General features: G+C 37.0%; 2 protein-coding genes across 6 annotated transcripts in view; one reads left to right on the forward strand and one right to left on the reverse strand.

Moving 5' to 3' along the window:
- LOC114889251 (zinc finger protein 570) lies at positions 1 to 24,478 on the forward strand. 5 transcript variants are annotated; one of them, XM_029212347.1, is made up of 5 exons: positions 1 to 3,205; positions 3,981 to 4,055; positions 7,995 to 8,121; positions 8,448 to 8,543; positions 20,822 to 24,478. In XM_029212347.1, exons 2-5 carry the CDS (start codon positions 4,023 to 4,025, stop codon positions 22,174 to 22,176), a joined length of 1,611 nt encoding a protein of 536 aa, XP_029068180.1. In that variant the 5' UTR covers positions 1 to 3,205; positions 3,981 to 4,022; the 3' UTR covers positions 22,177 to 24,478. The 5 variants fall into 5 exon arrangements, with proteins under 5 accessions (XP_029068180.1, XP_029068190.1, XP_029068208.1 ...); XM_029212357.1 differs by having other exon boundaries at positions 1 to 3,107; XM_029212375.1 differs by lacking the exon at positions 3,981 to 4,055 and having other exon boundaries at positions 1 to 3,107.
- Positions 3,527 to 26,391, reverse strand: part of LOC114889100 (zinc finger protein 420) — a 93,055-nt gene continuing 70,190 nt past the window's right edge. Inside the window, exons 8-9 of the transcript XR_003791965.1 lie at positions 20,913 to 21,034; positions 3,527 to 6,482 (exon numbers count right to left, since the gene is read on the reverse strand). The gene's annotated coding sequence lies outside the window, so the exon portion shown is untranslated. The remainder of the gene's footprint in view (positions 6,483 to 20,912; positions 21,035 to 26,391) is intronic.

Below are 26,391 nucleotides of genomic sequence, written 5' to 3' on the forward strand. Positions count from 1 at the left end.
CATTTTTATATTATTGTAAAATACATAACATAAAATTTGCCATTTTAACAATTTTTAAGTGTACAATTCAGTGGCATTAAGTAGATTCAAAATGTTGTGCAATCATCGCCACTATCTATTTCCAAAACTTTTCATCAACCCAAACAGAAACTTTGTAACCACTAAGCAATAATTCCTAATTCCTCCCTCCCTCCAAATATTTCATATAAACAGAATTATACAATATTTGTCCTTTTGCATATGAGTTATTTCACTTTGCATAAATTTTTCAAGCTTCATCCATGTTATATGTTCAGAACTTTATTCCTTTTTGTGGCTGAAAAATATTCCATTGTATGTGTATAGTACACTTTTTTTATCCATTCATGTTTTTTCCACCTTTTGTCTATTTTGAATAACGCTTCAATAAACATTGGAATACAAGTATCTGTTCAAGTCCCTGCTTTCAGTTCCTTTGGATATATACCTAGGAGCATAATTGCTGGGTCACATGTTAATTCTATGCTAAACTTTTTGAGGAATTGCCAAACTATACCATTTTATATTTTCACCATCATTGTACAAGGGTTACAAGTTATGCACATCCTCACTAACATGTGCTATTTTCAGTTATTTTGAAAATACCCATCCTAGTAGGTATAAAGTGGTATCTCATAGCTTTATTTGCATTTCCCTAATTACTAATGATGTTTAGTCTTTTTATGTGTTTATTGGCCATTTATATATCTTCTTTGCAGAAATATATATTCACGTCTTTGCTCACTTTTTGAATTGGGTTGTCCTTTTGTTGTTGAGCTTTAGGAGTTCTTTATATATTCTGGGTATTAAACCCTTATCAGATATATGATTTACAAGTATTTTCACCATTCTGTGGGATGTCTTTTCACCTTCTTGATGATGTCATTTGATGCACAAAAGTTTTTAATTTTGATGAAGTCCAATTTATCTATTTTTTCTTCAGCTTCTTGTGCTCTAGGTGTCATATCTAAGAACCCACTGCCAAATCCAAGGTCATTCCAGCTTTCTTTACACAGCATTAGCATGGTATATCTTTTTCCATCCTTGTACTTTTAACCTATTGGTATATATTTAAAGTGAATTTCTCATAGGCAGCATATGGTTGAGTTGTGCTTTTTTTATCCGATCTGATACTCAGTCCCTCTTAATTGGGATGTTCAGATCATTTATATTTAATCTGATTATTGATATAAACCTTCTATCTTTCTATTTGTTTCCCACCTGTAATTTGTTCCCTTCTCCTCTTTCTGACTTCTTTTGGATTAACTGAGTAATTTTTATGACTCCATTTTATCTCCCTTGTTGGATAATTAGCAATAACTCTTTGTTTTGTTAGTTAAGTGGCTGCTTTAGGGCTTAGCATGTACATCTTTCACTTAACACAGTGTCCATTCAAGTGATATTATATTACTTCCCATAGAATATTGGAACATTTACATTAGTTTATTTCCATGCATTTCTCTTCTCCTGGCATTTGTGCTATTGTTGTCATACAATTTGCTTCTATATTTGTTAACATATATATAATATAGATACCCTTAACTACATTGTTTTTATTCTTGCTTAAACAGTAATTTGTATTTTGTCAATAATTAAATAATAAGAAAATAGTATTATGTGTTAACCCTGTAGTTACCACCTCTGGTGCTCTTCACTCCTTTGTGTAGATCCAGATATCTGTTTGTTATCCAAATACACATATAATAGGTCTCTTGAGTTTCCCCTTCCACTCACTAATATTTTATTCATCATTTTTTAAAGCTTATTTTCTCTGTGTCTATCCCAGCACCTCACATAGCATCTGGCACACAGTAGGTGCTTTCTAATCAGATACCACAGGGCAGAATTCTTCACACAAACCTACATCCATTAGTATAATCCTCACGGTCTGCCGTACACACTATCATACCACAGTCCTACTCCATTCTCCACCAGTCAGTCACTTTCTATCATAGCACATTCTCACACTTAACATCACAAATGTCACACACAATCACACACATGGTCACAGAAATGCACCATGCTCACTCCAACACACAGAGTTTTGCACAGTTACTCTCACAGAAACACAAAATGACAGAATCACAGGGTGGTGCACTAACTCACAAAATCAGTCAGGTGACAGAAACTTAAATAAAAACTTAAAATATAATCACTGTTGTTCTAAGGGGGTATACAGTCAGGTTAAGGAGCCGTGAAGTGTCGGAGGAGAAGTGTAATCAGGGAAGCCCTCTTTGAAATGTGACATTTGTATCCGAACGTAGGGAACTTTGAAGATACCCGACATAGGAGCCATTTTAGGAAGAGGGGACACAGTCACATCCACCGTCACTAAATCACAAACACAGGAACCATATGCACAGGATGACACTCTCTACCCTGACCCCTCCCCTCCTGCCTTCAAGGTAAACCATTCCCTGAGAAAGAACGCCCTAGGGAAGGCGGGACTGGGTGGAAGCATAATGCACCTGCGCACTCCACTCCCAACTGCCCACCACACACCACACACTTTTTTCAGGTCCCCAGCTCAAAGAGAGGGACTCACTCTTCACGCACTTTGTGTAGACGCAAGCGCACTAGCGCGCGCCCACACACCACCCGGCCCCCTGCGACTAGCCCAAGGCTTGTAATTCTCTGCTGCGTTGCTTAGGGAAGTGAACCGAAACCCTGTGCCTGCGCACTTCAATCCCAGACCGTCTAGTGTGACGCTCGGCCAGTCTCTGTGGCAGACCCAGGCTCGGAGCTGAGAGGAATCATCGGGACTTCCAGGCTCCTTCTGCAAGGCCAGGGAGAGGTCAGCGTGGCAAGAGCCAGGGCACAGGGGTCGGTGTTACGAATCCCCGGAGGAGCTGAGCTGTGGCAGTTGAACCCCCGGGTGCCGAGCCTTTTTCTGGTCAGGACTACATTTCCCAGTGGCCCCCGCGAGCACTGGGCCCGCTGCGCCTTTGTGTCCTCCGGAGGGCCGGTTGCTTCTTTCCGGGCCCGCGGAGGCTGGGTTCCCTCAGAGTCAGGGCAGGAGGTGGGCCCGAGAGGAGGTTACCCGAGTTTTCCGGGCTTGAACCTGGTCTTCCGGCACTTCAGTTCTGCAGGTAGGAAGTGGGTTGAGGAGCGGCCTGTGGGTCACCCTGACGTCGGTCCCCGGGCCTTCTGTGTGACTCTTCGTGTGAGACGGGGTTGAGACCTTACGGTGCGTGAGCCTGCCACCCGATGTGCCTGTACACATCGTATCTGTGTGACTGGGTGCGAGTGAGTCGATGGTTGGTGCCACAGAGGGCGAGACTGTGAGTGGGGGCAGGAGGATACTCTCTGTCTCCCGTTGTTCCTGTATCCTCGGCTTCTTTGTGACTGGAGTGTGAGATCACCGGTTGTGATACCCTAGTATTTGAGGCTGGGGGCTATGGGAGAGGGTGACGGTGTGAAACTGCCCGTACCCGTGGCCGCTGTGATCTGTGTAAGATGGTGGTTGGCGCTGTAGTTTTTAAGGATCTGTGACTGTGTGTATGTTGTGTTTTGGTTTTTTTTTTGCGGGGGGGGGGGGCGCTGAGTGAGACTCTGTGCCACCAGTATCTATTAAAGCTAACCAGGTGATGCCAGTGTGCCACCAAGTTTCAGAACCACTGACCTACTGGAGAGGAGAAGGAAAGTGGAATCAGGAAGACCTTTATCTGATCTCGGTGCTGTTATTTATTAGCTGTGTGTCTTTATGCAAATGATTATATTACTTGGAGTTTTTATTTGTAAAATCTAGAAAATCTCTTGTTAAAATAATAAATTAGGAAGTGATTTAGGCACAGGTTAAATTGCATGCAAGAAGATTCCTAGGTCTCCATTCTGCCTTCTCTCTATTGGAGGGAAGGGTGCAACAGAGGAAAGAGAAGCAGAAAAATTCTAAGCTAGTGATTCTGGATGCTGCAAGGAAAGCCTAGTTTCTCATGTTCTCTTACCCATCTCACTCATCTAAGGACACTGCCATTTCCCAAGAGAAGAGTCAAGGGGAGGAAAGAATGGCTGTTGGACTTCTTAAAGCCATGTACCAGGTGAGCTGGTGTTTTCTCTTTCCTGAAATATTTTCCTGCTTTTCAAAACAAGCAGACATTAATTTTCCTTCTGCTGAAACTTTTCTGGGTGACCAATCATGTTACTTCTTAAAACCCTCCAATGGATTCCCACCTGATTCTGGATAAATGTTGAAGTCCTTGCCTTGGCTTGCAAGGCCCTACATAAACTCGTCCCTGGCTAACCCTCTGACCTCATCTAATTTTTCCCACTCTGTATTTCACTCACTTGGTTCCAGCCACACTAGCTTCCTTGTAGTGATCTGAGTACATTCTTAACTCATGGCCTTGCACTTACTGTTCCCTCTGCCTAGAATGCTGTTCTGCCAGATACAGACCAACTTCTTCATTCTGGTCTCTGTCCAAATGTTCATTCATTCAACAAATTTTTGCTAAGCACCTATTAACTAAGAGGGCTTAATCCTAGTCTTCTTTTCTGCTCTGTCTACACTCCTTTGTTGATCTCACTGTTTCACGGCTTTAAATACCATCTATATGCCAACAACTACCAAATTGTATACAGCCCAGAAATCCAGACTCATATATCCAACTGCCTACTCAGCATCTTCATTTCGTTGTGGAATGGATACCTCAAATTTAGATGTCTCAAACTGAGTGAAATGAGCCATTGGAAGTTTGGGAGCATAGGAGTGGCATGATCTGATTCCCATTTAATAGGATCACTCTGGCTGCTATTGAAAATAAACTGAATGGGACAAGGATAGAAACAGGAAAATCAATTAGAAAACTCTTACATACTTCCCCATCTAAGATGTTCAAGCTAAAAGTCTTCCATTAGGAAATTTTGTTTGTCCTGCCTTCAAAATATATCCAAAATCTGACCACTTATTACTACCACCAGTTTCCATTCTGGTATAAACCAATATCTCTCACCTGGATTATTGCTATGCTCTTCTAACTTGTCCCTCTACTTCCACCCTGTCTTTACTCTATCCCCAACAGAGCAGCCAAAGTGATCCTGTTACGTATGTCATATTATGTCATTCCTCTTCATTTCAGGGAGAGAAACAATGGAAAGTATAGACAACTCTTTAAAACAGTTTAGCTGTAAGGGAAGAAGAGAAATGAGTGGTAACTGAAGGAGAAACTGTAGTCAACAAGGTTTTTTAAAGATGGGTATATGTCTGTGGGCTGATGTTAAAGATTCAATAGAAAGGGAAATTGAAGATGAAGAGGAGAGAGGAGGGAATTGCTGGAACACTGCTTGCGAAGCTGAGAGCAGCTGAGGTCTAGGATACAAGTGAAGGGGTTTGGCCTTTGCTAGGAAAGTGGGCTGTTCACTTATAGTAATAGGATCAAGTTAGAGTTTATGGGCCAGATGCAAGTAGATGTTGTGGGAATTTGTGGAAATTCTCTTAATATGGCTTTTGTTTTTTCGTTGAGACAAAGCAAGATCCTTAGCTGAGAGAAAGGATGGGGGGGAGGTATTGAAGATTGAGGAGAGAGAAGAAAGTATCAAATGGTCATTTAGGAGGGTGGGGGAAATGAATGGACTAGAGAAATGTATCATGTATGTAGGTAGAAATGTATCATTTTGGCCCCCTGGAAGTTAGTGATCATGAATTTAAAGTGAGGCCAATTAGCATGATTTCTCTAGCAAAGTTCAGCTGTGCAGCTTCCAGAAACAGAGTATGCTGAGTGATGGCTGTGGTTTAACCAGGTGAGTATAGTTAAGGGAGAGGGAGCCGGGCAGTTGAGGGTATATGCGTGGGGGTGATTATAACAAATGGTTGTTCTAGGAAGTGAGGGTATGTGGGAGTGAAGAACAGTGAAAACGTGGTGAGATCAATGATTTGTAGGTTCTAGTGTGGTGGAAGAATTATCCTAATTGGGGTACCAGAGGGAAAAAACTGGAATATAGGAGGTGGAAGTGAGAGTGGGAGAGTTGAGATTATGGAGGGTTTTGTACTTATTGGTAACGACAAGGTCTAGGGCATGATCGTGAAGTGAGCGACTGTAGAAGTGTGGAAGACAGGCTTATTGGAGAAGATGGGGTCAGAGAACTGAGAGGCCAGGCTGTTGGGAGGGTTATTTATATGGATATTGAAACATATGGGTACTCCCATATGTTTAATGGGAGTACCATTGGAGAGAGTAACAGTGAGTTAGATGCTGAAGTGTTCAAGTAATGACAGAGAATTTGCATCTACGAGGAATTGGTAGATAATGGAAACAAGAAGTGATAGTGACATAGCCTGATTTCATGAGGTTGAAAACTAGGTATATATTAGGAAAGAGGGTGGGGCAATGGTATGGAAACAAGTGTAAGGAGCAAAGAGGTCACCTACCTCACCTCCATGTGCTGTGTACAAGGGATGTGAGAAATAAGACAGTCACCACATGACAGGGCTTCAGGGAAAGTTGTCTTCTCCATTGGGAATCATGTTTCTGTAAGGCAAAAACGTTAAGGGAACTGTTGACTTTCTTTAGACTGGTTTGATTATAATTATGAATGGATTTTGAAACCAAGTATTTGGTTAGAGTTCAAATATTTTAAGAGGTTCTTTGTTAGAGGTCAAATATTTTAAGGTTAGAGTTTAAGCTCCTTATGTTGACATTGTAATTATTTTCATTGACTGTATAAATTAAAGACTCAGTGAAAAAATGTGTATGTTGTATATAAAAAATTTATACATTTATTATACATATTTATGTAAGCTAAGGGAAACATTTTTGGAAGCATGTATACCACATGAAACAAACTCTTAACAGGAGCGTTTCTGCAGTATATGAAGGATGTTATTGCTAGGGCAGAGAGAGAGAAATTCACAAACTACTTCATATAATTAAATAAGAAGAAAAGTTACTGTGTGTTGAAAAAACACTTTAAGAATTTTTATTTTGTAGAGACAGTTTTTTAAACTATGACAAAATTGTATCAAATGCCCAATTAAAAATCTTGCTTTGACAGATTTACCTCTTCTAATTTTGTAAGAAAAGAAAACAATTTACGAGTGTGTATGTGTGTGTGTGTGTATCCATCTCCACACACACATAATGTATGTTAGTTTTCATCAGGTGGTCACATTATAGAAACCTGGAATCCAGCTGAATCATAACATAGCTCCAAGTTTTTAAGAACTTTATCAGCCCCTATAAGCAAAAACAGTATTATGGGGCTTCCCTGGTGGCGCAGTTGTTGCGAGTCCACCTGCCGATGCAGGGGATGCGGGTTCGTGCCCCGGTCAGGGAAGATCCTACATGCCGCGGAGCGGCTGGGCCCGTGAGCCATGGCCACTTAGCCTGCGCGTCCGGAGCCTGTGCTCCGCCACGGGAGAGGCCACAATAGTGAGAGGCCCGCGTGCCGCAAAAAAAAAAAAAACAGTATTATGAGTGGAACACTCATTTCTTTACACAAAATTTTAAGTACTCTCTATAAAAGTATTTGAATTTTAATGGCATTGATCATTTGTTTTGCTTGATCTAGAACAGTTTTCAGAGATACAGCAAGCACTTTATGGTCTCATTTTTGATCCTCTTATAGCTTCTTGAACTTTGCAAAGCATTCATTCATTAATTCAGTTTATTCAGCAAGTATTTGAATGCCTCATGTGTGTCAGATACTTTTCTATAACTGGTATATAGCAGTGACCAAAACAAAAATATACTCTGCCCTCATGGACTTTACATTTTAATGGAGGTGGGGAGCAGACAATAAATAACAAAATAAGTACCATGTAGAAAAATAAGGAGGGTTAGGGGAATAGGCAACTTGGGTAAGAGCATTGCTTTTGTTATATACAGAATGATCTGAGAAGTACAAAAGCCCTGAGGGGGAACATTCTTGACATATTTGAGAATGTAATATATGGGAGAGCCCTGTGTGCCTGGGGCAGAATGAATGAGGTGAGTATGGGAAGAGATGAGGTTGTTTCACTTCATTTATTTATTTCATTTCAGGAGTTGGTGACCTTCAGAGATGTGGCTGTAGACTTCTCCCAAGAGGAGTGGGATTGTCTGAATTCTTCTCAGAGGCATCTGTACAGTAATGTGATGTTGGAGAACTACAGGATCTTGGTATCACTGGGTAATAATATCTTCTTGTAAAATTGAGCTTATACTCATAAGGGGCACTTTGCTACCACCATTGTGAATTTTTGGATAGCATCTGTAGTGCTTGGCTGAAAGTCTGCTGCCTGTGCCAAAGTAACGGGTTAATATTTGTGGAGTTGGCAGTGAACAGGTCTATTATTAATCTGTGTTGGAAGCTTCAACTTCCCTGTCCTTTGAATACATGTCCTTATCACAGTTTTCTCTGGCTTACTGCAAGCTCCCTCTTCCCTGATGATCAAAGAATTGGATGTGAGTTCTGGGATATCTACAGCATGACCAAATTCTGTTTCTTATATGCAGGACTTTGCTTTTCTAAACCAAGTGTGATATTATTGTTGGAACAAGGGAAGGAGCCCTGGATGGTAAAGAGAGAGCTGACAAAAGACTTGTGCTCAGGTGAGTGAAGAGGAATAGGCAGGCAAAAACCTTTGCAGGTGACATCCCAGCTTGACTCAAAGGTATCACACCTCTTCACTCTTCTTTGTTGCTGGCATGTTCCTCTCAAATGTCCTAGGTCTTAGTAGAAGCTTGAGTCCTTTTAGTGTGTTCTCCCAAAGTTGATATTCTAAACTGTCTCTCCTTTCACATTTTGCCCCCTCTTATCTATTCTGAGTCCCCTTCCTTCCCAGTCTCATAAACTTCTTCCAGTCTTTAAAAAATCTTTTCCTAATCTGATGAACTTTTGAACTTTTGATGAACTACAAACAGCTGTAACTGAAGTAACAAGTTCAAATCCTGACACTTACATGCAGTGGAACTTTGGGCAAGTTACTTAACCTCTCTGTGCCTTTGTTTTGTCATCTATAAAATGGGATAATATTTTTAAGGTGCTTTCAACAGTTCCTATCTCATATTATGAGCTCAAAAGCTGTTAGCTGCTAGTATTATAATAGTAGTAGTTTATCTCTAAATGCCTCATTTTTCTCTTAATGGTCAGTTCATTCATTCCTTTAATCAACATTTATTGAATTTGTACTTTAAACAGAGTACTTGCAAGATGCTAGGGTATTATACATTTATGTAAATAATCAAATAGTTGATAGGCTTGTAGCAGTGATAAAATATGGCTGACAATGGCACACATGAAAAGAAAGCTGACATGAAGGAAGCTCAGAGAGAGGTGAGAGAGGAGTCTGCTTAGTTGGGAAGATGGTCTTTAACAAAAACACAGGTCAGGGACTTCCCTGATGGTCCAGTGGTTAAGACTCCTCGCTTCCACTGCAGGGGGCATGGGTTTGATCCCTGGTCAGGGAACTAAGATCCTGCATGTGGTGTGGTGTGGCCAAAAAAAAAAAAAGGTCAAAAGCTAGAAAACATTTGAGGGAGAAGAGATAAAGAGGTTAGCTTTGTGGTGTAGGAAGGATTTTCAGATAGGCATAGGAAGCATTAAGGTGAAATGAAGGACTTAAAGTTCAGAAGAAAATTAGGGTCATTGTAAACATCTCTGTCAACACTACTCTCCAACCCATCCCCACCCCTTCCACTACCTCTCCCCAGTCTTTTATGTTCATGTTCAGTTTTCTAAGGAAAAATTTTGATATGGAACTGTAGTATCAAAGAATACATGGCTAAATTTTATTTATTTATTATTATTATTAAATAAATCATACACACATAAATATATTAGACTAAATATGTACTTTAGGTAATAATATAACAAAAAATGTACCTGCTTCTTAACTTAGGATATAGAAGGTTGTCAGTGCCATTTTAGGCCCTCAAGGGCCCCTGCCTAGTGATATATCACTCCCTACTCTTGGACCATCTCTACCACTCACTAGGGTAACCATTATCCTACAATTTTGCTTATCATTTCTTGACTTTTCTTTATTGTTGGTGCCATATAGCCCTAAACAAAATACTTATATTTGCATGTTTTCAATTTTTTATATATGGAAATATATTGGAAATATAGTATACAGATAATTCTGACTTTTTTCAACTCAAAATTATATTCCTGAGATTCATCCATATTGATTTTAGTGACTATTTTTTATTGAATTTTTTTTTCCTGTTGAAATATAATGTATTCCACTGTGAAAAATCACAATTTATGCATTGAAGGGCATTTGAGTTGTTTCAGTTTTATGTTATTATAAATGTTACTGCTATGAACCTTATTATACATGACTGATGGTGTACATATGCTGGAGTTCATGTAGAGAATATAGCCAGGAATTTACTGCATAATGCTATTTTACTTTCCAGATTACTTGTACTAATTTACATTTCTAACAGCTAACAGCTGTGTGTAAGAGTACTCATTGCTCCACATTCAGAATTGACAAATTTTTTGCAATTTTGACGGGTATGAAATATTATCTCCTTATACTTGTCACCTGAATTTCCTTGACTACTAAAAAAATTTGGCATCTTTTTATATATATAAATGGCCATTTTGATTTCCTCTTCTGTGAAGTGCCTGCTCAAGTCTTCTGTTCAGTTTGGGGAATATATATATTTTTTATGAAGTATAGTTGATTCACAATATCATATTAGTTTCAGGTGTACAACATAGTGATTTGATATTTTTATAGACTATACTCTATTTAAAGTTATAAAATATTGGCTATATTCCCTGTGCTATACAATATATCCTTGTTGCTTATTTATTTTTTGCTGTGCCATGTGTCTTGTGGGATCTTAGTTCCCTGACCAGGGATCGAACCCAGGCCCACTGCAGTGAAAGCACCAAGTCTTAGCCACTGGGCCACCAGGGAATTCCCACTTATTTATTTTATACATAGTAGTTTGTACCTCTTAACCCCCTACCACTATCCTCCCCCTCCCCCATACCTTCTTTGTACTGGTAACCACTAGCTCATTCTCTGTATCTGTGAGTCTGTTTCTGTTTTGTTATGTTCATTTGTTTGTTTTGTTTTTTAGATTCCACATATAAGTGATAATATACAGTATTTGTCTTTCTCTGTATGACTTATCACTAAGCCTAATACCCGCAAATGGCAAAATTTCATTCTTTTTTTATGACTGAGTAGTATTCCATTATATATATTCACATACATACATATATATATAGGTATATATGTCACATCTTTATCCATTCATCTGTTAATGGACACTTAGATTGCTTCCGTATCTTGGCTGTTGTAAATAATGCTGCTATGAACATTGGGGTGCATGTATCTTTTTGAATTAGTGTTTTTGTTTTCTTCGGATATGTACCCAGGAGTGGAATTGCTGGATCATATGGTAGTTCTATTTTTAGTTTTCTGAGGAACCTCTGTACTGTTTTCCATAGTGGCTGTACCAATTTATATTCCCACCAACGGTGCAAGAGGGTTCCCCTTTCTTCACATTGGTATTTGTGGTCTTTTTAATGATAGCCATTGTGAAATGTATGAGATGATATCTCGTGGTTTTGATTTGTGTAGCTTATGTTTTTGATTTTGATATTTTGTTTTAAGAAACCTTTCTATATTCTGAAGTCATATGGGTGTTCTCAAATTGTCTTCTAAAGATTTTCCTTTTACATTTAGGGCCATAATCCAATTGAAATTGTTTTTTGAGATTGAAGTATTTAATTTCTAAAATCAAATGTCTCAGACATTTACTGAAGAAATGAGCTCTCTTTGCTTATTGTTCTGAATGTTACCTCTTAATATATCAGGTTATAGTATATATATGGGTCTGATTTTGAGCTCTGTTCCATTCCATTGATCTCTGTTTTCTTACGCCAGTACCACACTATCTTAAATATTTTAAGGTAATACTTCAATATCTGTTAGGGTAAGTCCCTATACCTTGTTTATGTTCTTCAGAATTTCTTGTTTGCCCTTTGGCCACCTAACTAAATTTAGGTCAATTTCCACTAGAAAACAACAAAAAGCTATTGGCTTTTGGTCCAAATTTTATTCTATATATCAATTTTGGAATTTGTTTTTATTTGTGAACATAGTTTATCTCTCCATTTACTTAGGTCTTTAAATTTCCTTCAAATGTGTTTTATAATTTTCTCCATAAAGGCCATGCACATCTTCTATTAGATTAATTCCTAGGCATTTTAGTTTTGTTCCTGTGTTAAATGTTGTCTGTGTTTTCAATTTGTTGCTCATACATAGAAATAAAGTTAACTTTTGTACTTTGACCTTATATCCAGCAACGTTGCCAAGCTCTCCCATTAATACTAGTAATTTTTAGATTTCCTTGGATTTTTCTGTGGGCAGGCATGTCTGTGAATAATGGCAGTTCCTTTATTTTAATTTCTTATACCCTTAATTTCTTTTTTCTGTTGCCCTGTCTTAGATCACCAATATGGGATGAACCAAAGTAGTGATAGCAGGCATTTTTATCAACTTCTGGTCTCAATGAAAGTGCTTTAATATTTTGTAATTAATAATTCTGATGTTTAAATGTTTCTGGTAGATATCCTTTCATTACTGTTTGCTAGAGTTTTGTTTGTGTAAAGCTTTTGAGTTTTAATGTTTTTCTGTAACTGTAGATGATTAGATGATTTTTACTTTTTCATCTGTTTATGTAGTGAATTACATATTTAATGTTGAACCAATCTTGTATTCCTGAGACAAACCCATCTTCATCTTTTCCATTCATAGCTAGCTGCTATTTGCCAATATTTTGTTTAGTTATTTTGCATCTATGTTTGTCAGTGAGGTTGGCCTTCAGTTTTTCCCTTCATGTACTCCTCTTGTCAGATTTTGGAATCAGGATTGTCCTAGTTTCATAAAATCTGTTGGTGAGTATTCCTCTTTTTCTTCCTGAGAAGAATTTGGGTAAAATTTTACAAATTTGTCTTTTGAATGTTTGGTAGAACTTTGTTCATCTTGGCCTGGGATTTTTTGTGTGTGAAAAGAATTTAAACTAATAATTCAATTTCTGTTATAAGATTTTGTGTTTTTAATTCTTCTTATAGTCATGGAGTTATGGTTTTTTTCTAAAAATTTATAATTCTCGTAAGTTTTCAAATTTATTAGATAAAATTATTCATTATTTTCTCTTATCTGAAGTTGGTAGTATATGTAAATATGACCTCTTTTTCCTTCTAAAAAGGGAGAAACAAATCTTTCAACTTATTAATGTTTTCAGACATTTTTTACTTCACTGATCCTCTCTGATTTATCTTTAAATTTTTTTCATGTATTTCTCCTCTACTATTTTATTCCTCCTATATTTTTTATGCTATTTTCTCTCTTTCTCTTTTTTGCTGGCTTTTAAACTTAGATAATTCAGTGTTTTTGAGGCTTTCTCTTTTCTATTATAAGCATTTAAGACTATATTAGGAATATAGTTCACATATTTTGATATGTAGCATTTTTGTTTTCATTGTATATCTTAACATTTTCTAATTTCCATTGATTTTTTTTCTTGACTATGAATTATTTGGAAGCTTTAAGTTGCAAATTGAAGGTTTTTGTTTGGTTTAACTACATTGTGATTGGAGGATACGGTCTAGTTAACATGCATTCTTTGAAATACTTTGAAACCTCTTTTACATCTTAGGGGTTAATTTTGGTAAATATACTGTGTGTTCTGGAGAATGTCTGTGTGCTGCTTGTGGAGTACAGCATTTTATATATGTTCATTGGATTAAGCTCATTAATTGTGCTGGTCAACTCTTCTGTGTCTTTATGGATTTAAAAAAAAATCTCTTTGAGCAGTATTTTGAAAGTATTTTATAAGGTGATACGTTTGGGGGATTATCTTTCTGGTGAGTTCTTATATTATTGTTACTCTTTAAATCTAGTGATGATTCGTCCCTTAACTATTTAGCTTAATATTAATATAACTATATTAGCCTTCTTTTGTTAATATTTCCTTAGTTTAGTTTTTCCCACCCCTTTACTCTCTTACTTTCTATGTGTTCTTTTTGTGAACAGTATATAGCTAAACATTTTTTTGTCCAGTCTGATAATCTAATTGTGTTCTTGTTGAGTTTTAGGAGTTTTTTATGTACTCTGGATATTAACCCCTTTTCAGATACATGATTTGTAAATATTTTCTCCCATTCCATCTGTGGGTTGCCTTTTCACTCTGTTGATTATGTCCTTTGATGCACAGAAGTCTTTAATTTTCATGAACTCCAATTTGTCTACTTTTTTCTTGCCTGTGCTTTTGGTATCATAACCAAGAAATCATTGCCTATTATAATGTCATGAAGATTTTTCCGTATGTTTCCTTCTAAGATTATTTTAGTGTTAAGTTTTAGGTTTAAGTTTTTGATCCATTTGGGGTTAATTTTTGTATATGGTGTAACAACTTCTTTGTTTTGCATGTGGATATTTAATTTTTCCAGCGCCATTTATTGAAAAGCCTGTCCTTTCTCCATGGAATGGTCTTGGCATGCTTGTGAAAAGTCATTTGACCATATATGTGAGGGTTTATTTCTGAGCTCTCTGTTTTCTATTCCATCAGTATATATATCTATCTTTATGTCACACCACACTGTTTTGAGTACTGTAGCTTTGTAATAAGTTTTGAAACCAGGAAGTGTGAGACCTCCAACTTTCTTCTTCCTTTTCAAGATTCTTTTGACTATTCAGGGTCCATTGAGATTACATATGAATTTTTGGATCAATTTTTCTATTTCTGGAAAAAGCATTGGGATTTTGATAGGTATTACATTGAATCTCTAGATAGTTTTGTGTAGTTTGGACATCTTAACTTCTAATTAACTTCTGGATATTAACCCCTTCTAATTAAATTCTAATTAACTTCTAATCCATGAACACAGAATGTCTTCATTTATTTTATTTTTTTAATTATTTTTTATTTTCGGTACATGGGCCTCTCACTGCTGTGGCCTCTTCCGTTGCGGAGCACAGGCTCTGGATGTGCAGGCCCAGCAGCCATGGCCCACAGGCCCAGCCACTCCGCGGCACGTGGGATCCTCCCAGACCGGGCCACGAACCCACATCCCCTGCATCGGCAGGTGGACTCTCAACCACTGCGCCACCAGGGAAGCCCCTCTTCATTTATTTATATCTTTAATTTCTTTCAGTAATGTTTTGTAATTTTCATTGTAGAAGTCTTTCACATTCTTAATTCCTAAATATTTTATTCTTTATTGATGCTATTGTAAATGGAGTTGTTTTCTTAATTTTCTTTTCAGATTGTTCATTGTTAGTGTATAGAAATGCAACTGATTTGTGTGTGTTGACTTTGTATTCTTCTACTGTGCTGAATTTGTTAGTTATAACAGGTGTTTGTTTTTCTTTTGTGGAGTGTTTAGGATTTCTACATGTAAGATCATGTTGTCTACAAACAGAAACAATTTTATTTCTTCCTTTCTAATTTGGATGTTTTTTATTTGTTTTTCTTGCCTGATTGCTCTGGCTAGAATCATTTCTGACTTTAGTTGAATTGCTCTTTTTTCTTAGTCTTATCAAAGGTTCATCAGTTTTGTCGATCTTATTGAAAAAACAACTCTTGGTTTAGTTGATTCTATTGCTTTTTAAATTCTCTATCTGGTTTATCTCTGCTTAAATCTTTATTATCTTCTTCTTTCTTCTAGATTTGGCTTAGTTTGCTCTTTTTCTAGTTTGTTAATATTGTTGATTTGAGATCTTTCTTCTTTTGTGATGTAAACCTTCACAGCTATAAATTTCCCTCTTAGCACTGCTTCTGATGCATCCCATAAATTTTGGTATGTCATATTTTTATTTTCATTTGTCGTAAGATATTTTTAAACTCTTCTGTGATTTCTTCTTTGACCCATCGGTTGTTTAAGTGTGTGTTGTTTAATTTCCACACGTGTGGATTTTCCAATTTTTATTTTGCTACTGATTTCTAGTTTCATTCCCTTATGATTAAAAAAGATAGTTAATTTGATTTCAATCTTTTGAAATTTATTAAGACTTGTTTTATGGCTAACATATAGTTTATCCTGGATTCATGTTTATTTTCTTGATGAATGTTAGTATTTAAAAAAAATTTTTTTTTCATGGTGTTTTTGTTTTTTTTGGCCATGTCACACAGCTTTGGGACCTTAGTTCCCCAACCAGGGATTGAACCTGGGCCCAATGCAGTGAAAGTGCCAAGTCCTAACCACTGGACTGCCAGGAAATCCCTTAAAAAAAAAAAAATTTTTTTTTTCTTGCAGTGAGTTTGCCAAACTGCAAAATCTGAGAGGACAGCATTCCACAAGATTGTGCTTATTTCAAACACCAGCTGCAAGTTAGGGGATCCTCAGGGCCACCCTCATTTGTGACCCGCTGGCTACATGTTTGGGAGTGCCTACAGTCACCCTCAGGTTTAATAATTTACTAGAATGACTCACAGTACTCAGAGCAAGAGCTATATATCATCATTACAGCTGTACTGTAACAAAGACTACAAATCAGAACTAGCCAAAAGGAGAAACACCAAGGGTGAGGGCTGGGAGAGTTGCAAATGTGAAGTTTCTGTTGTCCTGAGGGCCCACCAGGCATCTCAATATTCAAAAGAATATTACCAACCAGGGAAGCTCTCGCAAGCTTCAGTGTCCAGAGTTTTTTGGTTTTGTTTCATTATGTAGGCATGATTGAGTGAATCATTACCCAGCATGACTCAATCTCCAGCCTTCCTTCCTTTCCCAAAAGTCAGACTGATATCATGGTGGCTCAAAGCTCCAACCCTTTAATCATATGGTTCGTCTTTCCAGCATGGTTAGCCTCCAGCCTGAGTCATCTATCTCATTAGCAAAAACTATCTAGGGGCTCATCATGAGTCACCTTACTAGTATTAACCATCAGGTGTAGTCCAAAGGGCTCACCATGAATAACAAAGACACTCCTTCCAGGAGTTTAGATGGCTTAGAGGTTACCTCCTGAGAAATAGGGACAAAGGTCTGCCAAATTGTTTATTGCACAGTTCTTTTAAGAAATCACAGTAGGCTCTGACTGTAATTGAACGGACATAATAGGTAAATTTAGTCAGACTTTGTGGCTTTACATTGTTGGTTCCTCATATACAAAAGCAAAGTGTGTATCTTCTCCCTTTATTCAAATTTTTTGGGGTGGTCCATCATTAGAGTTGTAAAGCTTTTGTTCTTTTCTTACAAAGTTTATTTCTAGGGTTTTTTCTCTCTTTGTTGTTGTTGTTGTCAATGTTAAAGATATCTTCTGAGACTAATTATTTTCTTTATGCTTTCTTCTATTGCTTTTTAAAATTGATTCTAAAATTGCAAAATAATATTCTTATTTGAAAAAAAGAAGTATAAATAGTACAGTAATTTCCCCCATAGCTTTTATATTCTATTCTATATTGTATTCTTTTATTTATCTAATTATTCATATGTGGTGTTTTGCAAGCCCCAATGTATACTTTGTATATAAAGAAAGATAATTCTTATTAATGGTTACTATTACTAGCTGTCTTTTTTTGCAGGGGGTGGGGCACACCACGCAGCTTGGGGGATCTTAGTTCCCTGACCAGGGATTGAACCTGTGCCCTCAGCAGTTAAAGCGTAGAGCCCTTAACCACTGGACTGCCAGGGGATCCCCTTTGTGACATTTCTTAATAATATATTCCAAACTGTATGTTACTGTGAAAGTGTATTTTATACTTCTTCGGTATAAATCATTGAACAAGTTGATTTTTATTATAACCTTTAATGTCATGTGGTATTAATGTTCTCAGCCCTGATTTTTTCTTGCTTACATTTGTCCTTCTTAATCTCTTTGGGTTTCTTCTCTTTTCCTTAATATCTTAATGTTGGAGTGCTCCAGGGTTCACTCCTTGCTCCTTTCTCTGCTATCTACACTCATTCTCTTAGTAATTTAGTCTCTTTAAATACCACCTATATGCTGGCAACTCCCAATTTAAAAACCTCTAGTCCAGACTTCTTTTTTTTCTGAATTATAGTTGATTTACAATATTATATTAGTTTCAGGTGTACAGCATAGTGATTAAAAAATTTTATAGAGGAGCTTCCCTTATGGTGCAGTGGTTATGAATCCGCCTGCCAATGCAGGGAACATGGGTTTGAGCCCTGGTCCGGGAAGATGCCACATACTACAGAGCAACTAAACCTGTGCACCACTACTACTGAGCCTGCACTCTAGAGCCCGCGAGCCACAACTCCTGAGCCCGTGTGCCACAACTACTGAAGCCCACGCGCCTAGAGCCCGTGTTCTGCAACAAGAGAAGCCACTGCAATGAGAAGCCCACATGCTGCAATGAAGAGTAGCCCCCACTCACCACAACTAGAGAAAGCCTGCATGAAACAACAAAGACCCAACACAGCCAAAAATAAATAAATACATAAGCTTTTTAAAAAATTTTATAGATTATATTCCATTTATATAATTATAAAATATTGGCTCTATTCCCTGTGCTGTACAATATATCCTTGTAGCTTATTTATTTTATACATAGTAGTTTGTACCTCTAAATCCTCTACCCCTATCTTTCCTCTCCCTGCTTCCCTCTCCTCACTGGTAACTACTAGTTTGTTCTCTGTATCTGTGAGTCTGTTTTGTTATATTCATTTGTTTGTTTTATTTTTTAGATTCCTCGTATAAGTGATAACATACAGTATTTGTCTTTCTCTGTCTGACTTATCACTAAGCCTAATATCCTCGAGGTCCATCCATGTTGTTGCAAATGGCAAAATTTCATTTTTTATGACTGAGTAGTATTCTGTTGTATCAGTATATATATACCACATCTTTATTCATCTGTTGATGGATACTTGGGTTGCTTCCATATCTTGGCTATTGTAAATAATGCTGCTCTGAACATTGGGGTGCATATACCTTTTTTATTAGTGTTTTCATTTTCTTCGGATACATAACCAGGAGTGGTATTGCTGGATCATATGGTAGCTCTGTTTTTAGATTTCTGAGGAACCTCTGTACTGTTTTCCACAGTGGCTGCACCAATTTATATTCCCACCAACAGTGTAGGAGGGTTCACTTTTTTCCACATCCTCACCAACATTTGTTATTTGTGGTCTTTTTGATGATAGCCATTCTGACAGGTGTGAGGTGATATCTCACTGTGGTTTTGATTTGCATTTCTCTAATGGTTAGTGATGTTGAACATCTTTTCATGTGCCTGTTGGCCATCTGTATGTCTTCTTTGGAAAAGAAGTTCTTCTGCACATTTTTTAATCGAGTTGTTTGTTTTTTTGATATTGAGTTGTATGAGCTATTTATATATTTTGGATAACAATCCCTTATCCTAGACCTCTACCTTAAACTTAGTATCATGTGTCCATCTGCCTTCTCAACATTTCCATTTCAAAGTCTAAAAGACATATTAAGTTTATGATGTTTAAATCTGAACTGTGGATCTTCTATACCTCACTACCTAAGCTTGCTGTACCCATAGCCTTTCCCATCAATGTTGATGGCTATTCCATCCTTCCATTGTTCAGACCATAAACTTTGAAGACATGCTTGTCTCATCTCTTTCTATTACATTCTATATCCAATCTGTCGGTATATGCTCCTGGTTTTTCTTATAAAATATACCTAGAATCTGACCACCTCTGTATACCTCCACTGATATCTCTCTGGTCTGAATCATTATCATTTCTCACATTGATTGCTACAATAGTTAGGTCCCCTTCCTTCTCCCCTTGCTTTCCACCTTCCAGTATTTTCATTAAATCATAACTAGATATCACTTCTGTACTCATACCACTTCAGTGGCTCTCTGTCTCACTCAGAGTAAAACCAAATTTCTTAGGTGGCCTATAAAGCTTTAATAATCTGATTATCCTTTACCCCCTGGCTTCATCTCCTACTACTCAGTCATCTCCAGCCACAGTGGCCTTCTTGCTATTCCTCAAACAATCCAAACATGCTTCTACTTTTAGGCTGTTTCTTCTGCCCAGAATGTTCTTTCTTTAAATATCTAAGTAACTAACTTTTTCACTTCCTTCAAATCTTTGCTTTAATTTTTTGTTTGTTTGTTTGTTTTTGGCTGAGTTGGGTCTTCGTTGCTGCATATGGGCTTTCTCTAGTTGTGGCAAGTTGGGGCTACTCTTTGTTGCAGTGCATGGGCTACTCATTGCAGTGGCTTCTCTTGTGGAGCATGGGCTCTAGGCGTGCAGGCTTCAGTAGTTGTGGCATGTGGGCTCAGTAGTTGTGATGCATGGGCTTAGTTGCTCTGTGGCATGTGGGATTTTCCTGGACCAGGGATCAAACCCATGTCCCCTGCATTGGCAGGCAGATTCTTAACCACTGTGCCACCAGGGAAGTCCTGCTTTAAGGTTAACTTATTAATGATTCCTACTTTGACTTCACCAACACTCCTGATCTCTCTTACCCTGCTTTTCTTTTTCTATAGCACTTAGTACCTTCTAACATACAATAAAATTTACTTATTTAGCATTTATTTTCTGTCTCCCCCAAGAACATAAGATCCATGAAGGTAAGGATCTTCATTTACTCCAATATGAAAGCATATAGAACCTTGTACCTGGTACAAGGTTCAATGAATGTTCTTGAAAGAAGTAACTGTAAAAATGGAGATTATTTCAGTTCCTGTATTATTCATACATGCATAAAATTATAACTGAGTCCAGTCACCTACATAAGTCCTTCTTGACCTGAGATTTACCTTATTGATTTTCTTATAATTCTAATCATTCCTCCTCAAGTTTCTCTATGACCTATTTTCAGTTTCTGTTCTTACACACTTCAGAACTACTTTCATAAATGTACTTTCTGGTACATAATAGAGTAGACATTTTTTTTCTTATTATTTTTCAGACTGGGAATCTTTGTGTGAGACTGAAGAGTTAACCCCAAAGCAGGACATTTATCAAGTGCGATCATCTCAGAAAGTAATAGAAACACTTACAAGCTGTGGCCTTGAGTACTCCAGATTGAAAGAAGAATGGAAATGTGAGGGCCACTTTGAGAGGCAACCAGTGAATCAGAAGGCATGTTTCAAGGAAAAGACAATCACTCACGAAGAAGCCCCTGTTGATGAAAGAGGACAAGAATATAACAAAACTTGGGGAAGTTTCCATCCCAGCACACTACTTCATACACAACAGATAATCCCCAAAGAGGAGAAAGTACATAAACATAACACACATAAAAGCTTTAAAAAAAAATTAATGGCTATTAAGCCCAAGAGTATCTATACAGAGAAGAAACTTTTGAAATGTAATGACTGTGGAAAAGTCTTCAGTCAGAGCTCATCCCTTACTCTTCATCAAAGAATTCATACTGGAGAGAAACCCTATCAATGTATAGAATGTGGGAAAGCCTTCAGCCAGAGATCAAATCTTGTTCAACATCAGAGGATTCATACTGGAGAGAAACCCTATGAATGTAAGGAATGTAGGAAAGCCTTCAGTCAGAATGCACACCTAGTTCAACATCTGAGAGTTCATACTGGAGAAAAACCTTATGAATGCAAAGTGTGTAGGAAAGCCTTCAGCCAGTTTGCTTACCTTGCTCAACATCAGAGAGTTCATACTGGAGAGAAACCCTATGAATGTATTGAATGTGGGAAAGCATTTAGCAATAGATCATCTATTGCCCAACACCAGAGAGTTCATACTGGTGAGAAACCTTATGAATGTAATGTCTGTGGGAAAGCATTTAGCCTTCGTGCATACCTTACTGTACATCAGAGAATACATACTGGAGAGAGACCCTATGAATGTAAGGAATGTGGGAAGGCTTTCAGCCAGAATTCACACCTTGCTCAACATCAGAGAATTCATACTGGAGAAAAACCTTATAAGTGTCAGCAATGTAGGAAAGCATTCAGCCAGATTGCCTACCTTGCTCAACATCAGAGAGTTCATACTGGAGAGAAACCCTATGAATGTATTAAATGTGGGAAGGCTTTTAGCAATGATTCATCCCTTACTCAACATCAGAGAGTTCATACTGGAGAGAAGCCTTACGAATGTAATGTTTGTGGAAAGGCTTTTAGTTACTGTGGGTCCCTTGCCCAACATCAGAGAATCCATACTGGAGAGAGACCCTATGAATGTAAGGAATGCAAGAAAACCTTCAGACAGCATGCACACCTTGCTCATCATCAGAGAATCCATTTTGGGGAGTCACTGTCACCACCCAATCCAGTCAATCACCAAGTCCTGTAGACTATCTCAAAAATACTTCTGGAATTTATACTCTTTTCTCCATCTCTAATGTTGTCATCCTTGTCTAAGATTCATCTCACCTGGATCACTCTATAGCTTTCTAACAGGTTTTCCTGTATCAACATTTGTTCCCCTTAAATTCATTTCCCACCATGCACCCAAACTGATCTTTTTCAAGTGTAAGAATACACACATCACTGCCTCCAGTTAAAATTTTGGCTTGCTGTTGTTCTTAAGCTAGCATCCACAGTCTTTAAAACTGTCTATGAGGAGCTTCATTATCTGGTTCTTAGATACCTTTCAGCCTTATTTTATTCCAGTCTCTCTGGGCACTAGGCACCTCCCAGGTCTAAGAGCTTAGATTCTGGAAAGTCATAGCTCTACCACTACTGTAGCATTGTGTGATTTTGAGTAACTTGCTTGACTTATCTAAACCTCAGGGTTTTCTTTAATTCTTAAAATAGGGGTAATAAAGGATACTGTATTGTAGAAATGTGAGTATTAAATGAAATAGTGTCTATTGTAGATTGGTGCATATTAAGTAAGAAATTTGCATGCAGAGTACTTAACATAGTGCATCAAATATAGCAGATATTCAATTTAATAATAATAGCTAACATGCATTGAGTGCCTACTTTGCACCAGGCACTGTTCTACATACTCAACATATATTAACTCATTTAATCCTTACAGCTAAAACAAGATTCCTTAGTGGATAAAGCAGAACATCATGGGAAGCAGCAGGTCAGAACTGGGGAAACCTAAAAACTTTAGAATATATGTGGGAGTGTTTGTACTCTAGGTGAGTAATTGATATAGACAAGAGTAGTAGAACTATAACACAACCAGTTTTAGGAGGTTTCTAAAGAAACAATTGGATAAACTAATTAAAGAAAATGAAGATTCACTGAGAAAAATGCAGAACTTATATTTAGATCAAGAAAAGAACAGAGAGTATTGCAATTAACTCCAAAAACCCAATAAACATAAATTTATACTGTACATAAAAAGACATCAGTCCCAGGTAATTGTATGGGTGAATCTAGGTGATCTCAAAAACATTTAAACTGTTTCATACCATAGAAAAAGTATATAAATTTTTATCAAGTGATTATAAAATTGAAACCAAAAGGGGACTGAGGGAAGAAAACTACAGTCGAATGTAGTTTGACTACATTTATATATATACACACATGCATATATATACTTTCATTCAGTGAATTTTGAGTAACTACTGTTTGCCACACACTGATTTAGACATGAGGAGATAACATCAATACAAAGACCATGTCCTCATGGAGTTAAAACAATAGATTTTCTAGGTCCAGAAAACTGAAGAACAATAAAATAAATTGAAGGGTATTATATAGCCTAGGCTGAAGAGACTTAAAATAACAAAGTTATCAGTTACTCCTAATTTACAACTTCACTGCAGTTCCAAGCAAAATTCCTCAATGGGCCTTTTTGCCCTTTAATTTCACAGCTTTGTTTTGAAATTCATCTATGAAGTGTGAATTCTAAAGAACAAGAAAATTATCGAATCTAATCTATTTGTAGAAATTTTGCATATGATAAAGTTGGTTTATACCAGTAGAGAAAGGATGGATTTGGGAGTAGTAAAATAATTGACAATGTATATCATGGCAGTAAGGGAAAAAAATAAAATGAACTATTTCAAAATCATCACATTAAAAAAAGCATCACAGTACCTATTACTGGGAAGATGTGGAGCAATAGGAATATTCATACAGTGCAGTTGAAAATAGTTTTTTAAAAAGAATAATGTATCAATATCTAGTAAAGTTGAAGATGTGGATACTCTTTGACCCAGCAATTCCACACTTAAACCTCTACAGAGCCTCTCCTTATGTGTTCAGGGAGATGTACATGAAGACCCACTTCAGTGTTGTTTGTGAAAATGAAAAGTTTAGGGTAAGCAAAACAATTATTAGGGTTTAAATAAGTTAGAATTGAAATTAATGAACTAGAGATACTTTTATCAATATGGATACATCTCAGAAACTATTGAAATCGAACTAGAGGGTATTTTGTGTGATATGGTTCCACTTATTTATATAAAGTTTGAAAACATGCAAATCAACACTATGTATATTTTTCATGGCTAAATACCATATGGAAATAGTGTAATAACATTTATGGAAATAATCATCAAATTGTGATGACCTCTGGGGAGGGAGAAAAATGAGGTTGAGGAAAGGATGCAAAGGGAGGTATCTTTTAATCATTAATTTCTTTAAAAAATAACTGGCCAGTTCTAAATTGATGGTTGTGGGTTTTTATTCTCTGTATCTTTCTATATGTTTAAACTATTTCATAATTAAAAAAAATTTAAGTAATGTTTGCTTTTGTCAGTTATTCCTTCACTATACCTCAGGCATGCCATATTCACCATTCATCCAATCCATAGTCACCATTTTCTTCAGAAAGAAGCTCGTATACAATTGCCTTCCAGATGCAATCACTGTTAACAATTTGGTGACTGTCCTTCCAGGCATCAGAGTTTTGAGAATGACTATATTTTTATGCTGAGAGTTTTATATCCTACTTACTGCATTTTTTTCCCCCATCATTCCTTTTTTCCCCCAGCTTTATTGAGGTAGGATTGACAAATTAAAATTATATATATTTAAGGTGTACAACATGTTTTCGTATATTTATACACTGAAATGATAACCACAATCAAGCTAATTAACACATCCATCACCTCACATAGTTACCATTTGTGTGTACTACATCTTACCATCAATATGATTAACAGTCGCTCGCTATTTCCCCCCAACCACTCCAGGCCCTGGCAACTGCTAATCTACTTTTTGCTTCTATGAATTTGACTATCCTGGACATAAATGGAATTATACAATATGTTGTGTTTTATGACTGACTTCTTTCCATTAGCATAATGTTTTCAAAATCCATGTTGTAGCATGTATCAGTACTTCATTCTCCTTTTAAAAAAATAGACTTTATGTTTTAGAGAAGTTTTAGGTTCACATCAAAATTGAGTGAAAGGTACAGAGATTTTTTTCATATGACCCCCCACCCCCACACACGCTTAGCTTCCCCCATTATCAACATTCCCCACCAGAGTGGTACATTTGTTATAGGTGATGAACCTACATTGGCATATTATCACCCAAAGTCCAGAGTTTACACTAGAGTTTACTCTTGGTATTGTTTATTGTATGTGTTTGGATAACGTTATGATGACACAAATCCACCATTATAATATACAGAGTAGTTTCACGGCCCCGAAATTCCCTGTGTTCCATTTATTTATCCCTGCCCACTAACCTCTGGCAACAATAAGTTTTTTGTTGTGTCCTTCGTTTTGCCTTTTCCAGAATGTTATATAGTTGATATCATACTGTATGTAGCCTTTTCAGACTGACTGCTTTCACTTAGTAATATGAATTTAAATTTCTTTCATGTCTTTGCATAACTTGATAACTAATTTCTTCTTAGCACTGAATAATATTCCACTGGCAGGATGTACCACAGTTTGTTTATTCATTCACCCGCCAAAAGACATCGTTGTTGCTTCCAAGTTTTGGCAATTATGAATAAAGCTGCTCTAAACATCTATGTGCAGGTTTTTGTGTGTACATACGTTTTCAGATTCTTTGGGTAAATACCAAGGGACCCAATTACTGAATCATATGGTAAGAACTTCTTTCCCTTTTATTGCCCCAAATATTCCACTTCATGGTTTTGCCACATTTTATTTATCCATTCATCAGTGGGGAGACATTTGGATTGTTTCCACATTTTGACTATTATGAATATTGCTGCTCTGAACATTGTGTACAAGTCTTGTGTGGACAAAAAAATAAAAATATATTTTTATTTCTTTTGGATATATAACTAGGAGTGGAATTCCTAGATCATACGGTAATTCTTTTTTTAAAATTCATTCATTCATTCATTCATTTTCGGCCATGCCGAGTGGCATGCAGGATCTTAGTTCCTCGACCAGGGATCAAACCAGTGCCCCCTGCAGTGGAAGCATGGAGTCTTAACCACTGGACCGCCAGGGAAGTCCCATAGATCATATGGTAATTCTACGTCTGAATTTTTGAGGAACTACCAAAATGTTTTCTAGTTACCACATCATTCTCAGTGTCAATGTATGAGGGTTCCAATTTCCCCACATCTAAACCAGCGCTTATTATTGTTCATCATTTAGATTATAACCAT

This window comes from Monodon monoceros, unplaced genomic scaffold, assembly GCF_005190385.1.
Source record: "Monodon monoceros isolate NGI ecotype Baffin Bay Population unplaced genomic scaffold, NGI_Narwhal_1 Super_Scaffold_10, whole genome shotgun sequence".
NCBI classification, from domain to species: domain Eukaryota; kingdom Metazoa; phylum Chordata; class Mammalia; order Artiodactyla; family Monodontidae; genus Monodon; species Monodon monoceros.

What these genes read in the sequence shown, in the direction of transcription:
- LOC114889251 (XM_029212339.1), top strand. Translation starts at nt 3,951, where the DNA reads ATGTTCTCTTACCCATCTCACTCATCTAAGGACACTGCCATTTCCCAA. An exon ending in CAGGATCTTGGTATCACTGG is followed by an intron (nt 8,122 to 8,447) that starts GTAATAATATCT and finishes TCTTATATGCAG; the next exon opens with GACTTTGCTTTTCTAAACCA. An exon ending in GACAAAAGACTTGTGCTCAG is followed by an intron (nt 8,544 to 20,821) that starts GTGAGTGAAGAG and finishes ATTATTTTTCAG; the next exon opens with ACTGGGAATCTTTGTGTGAG.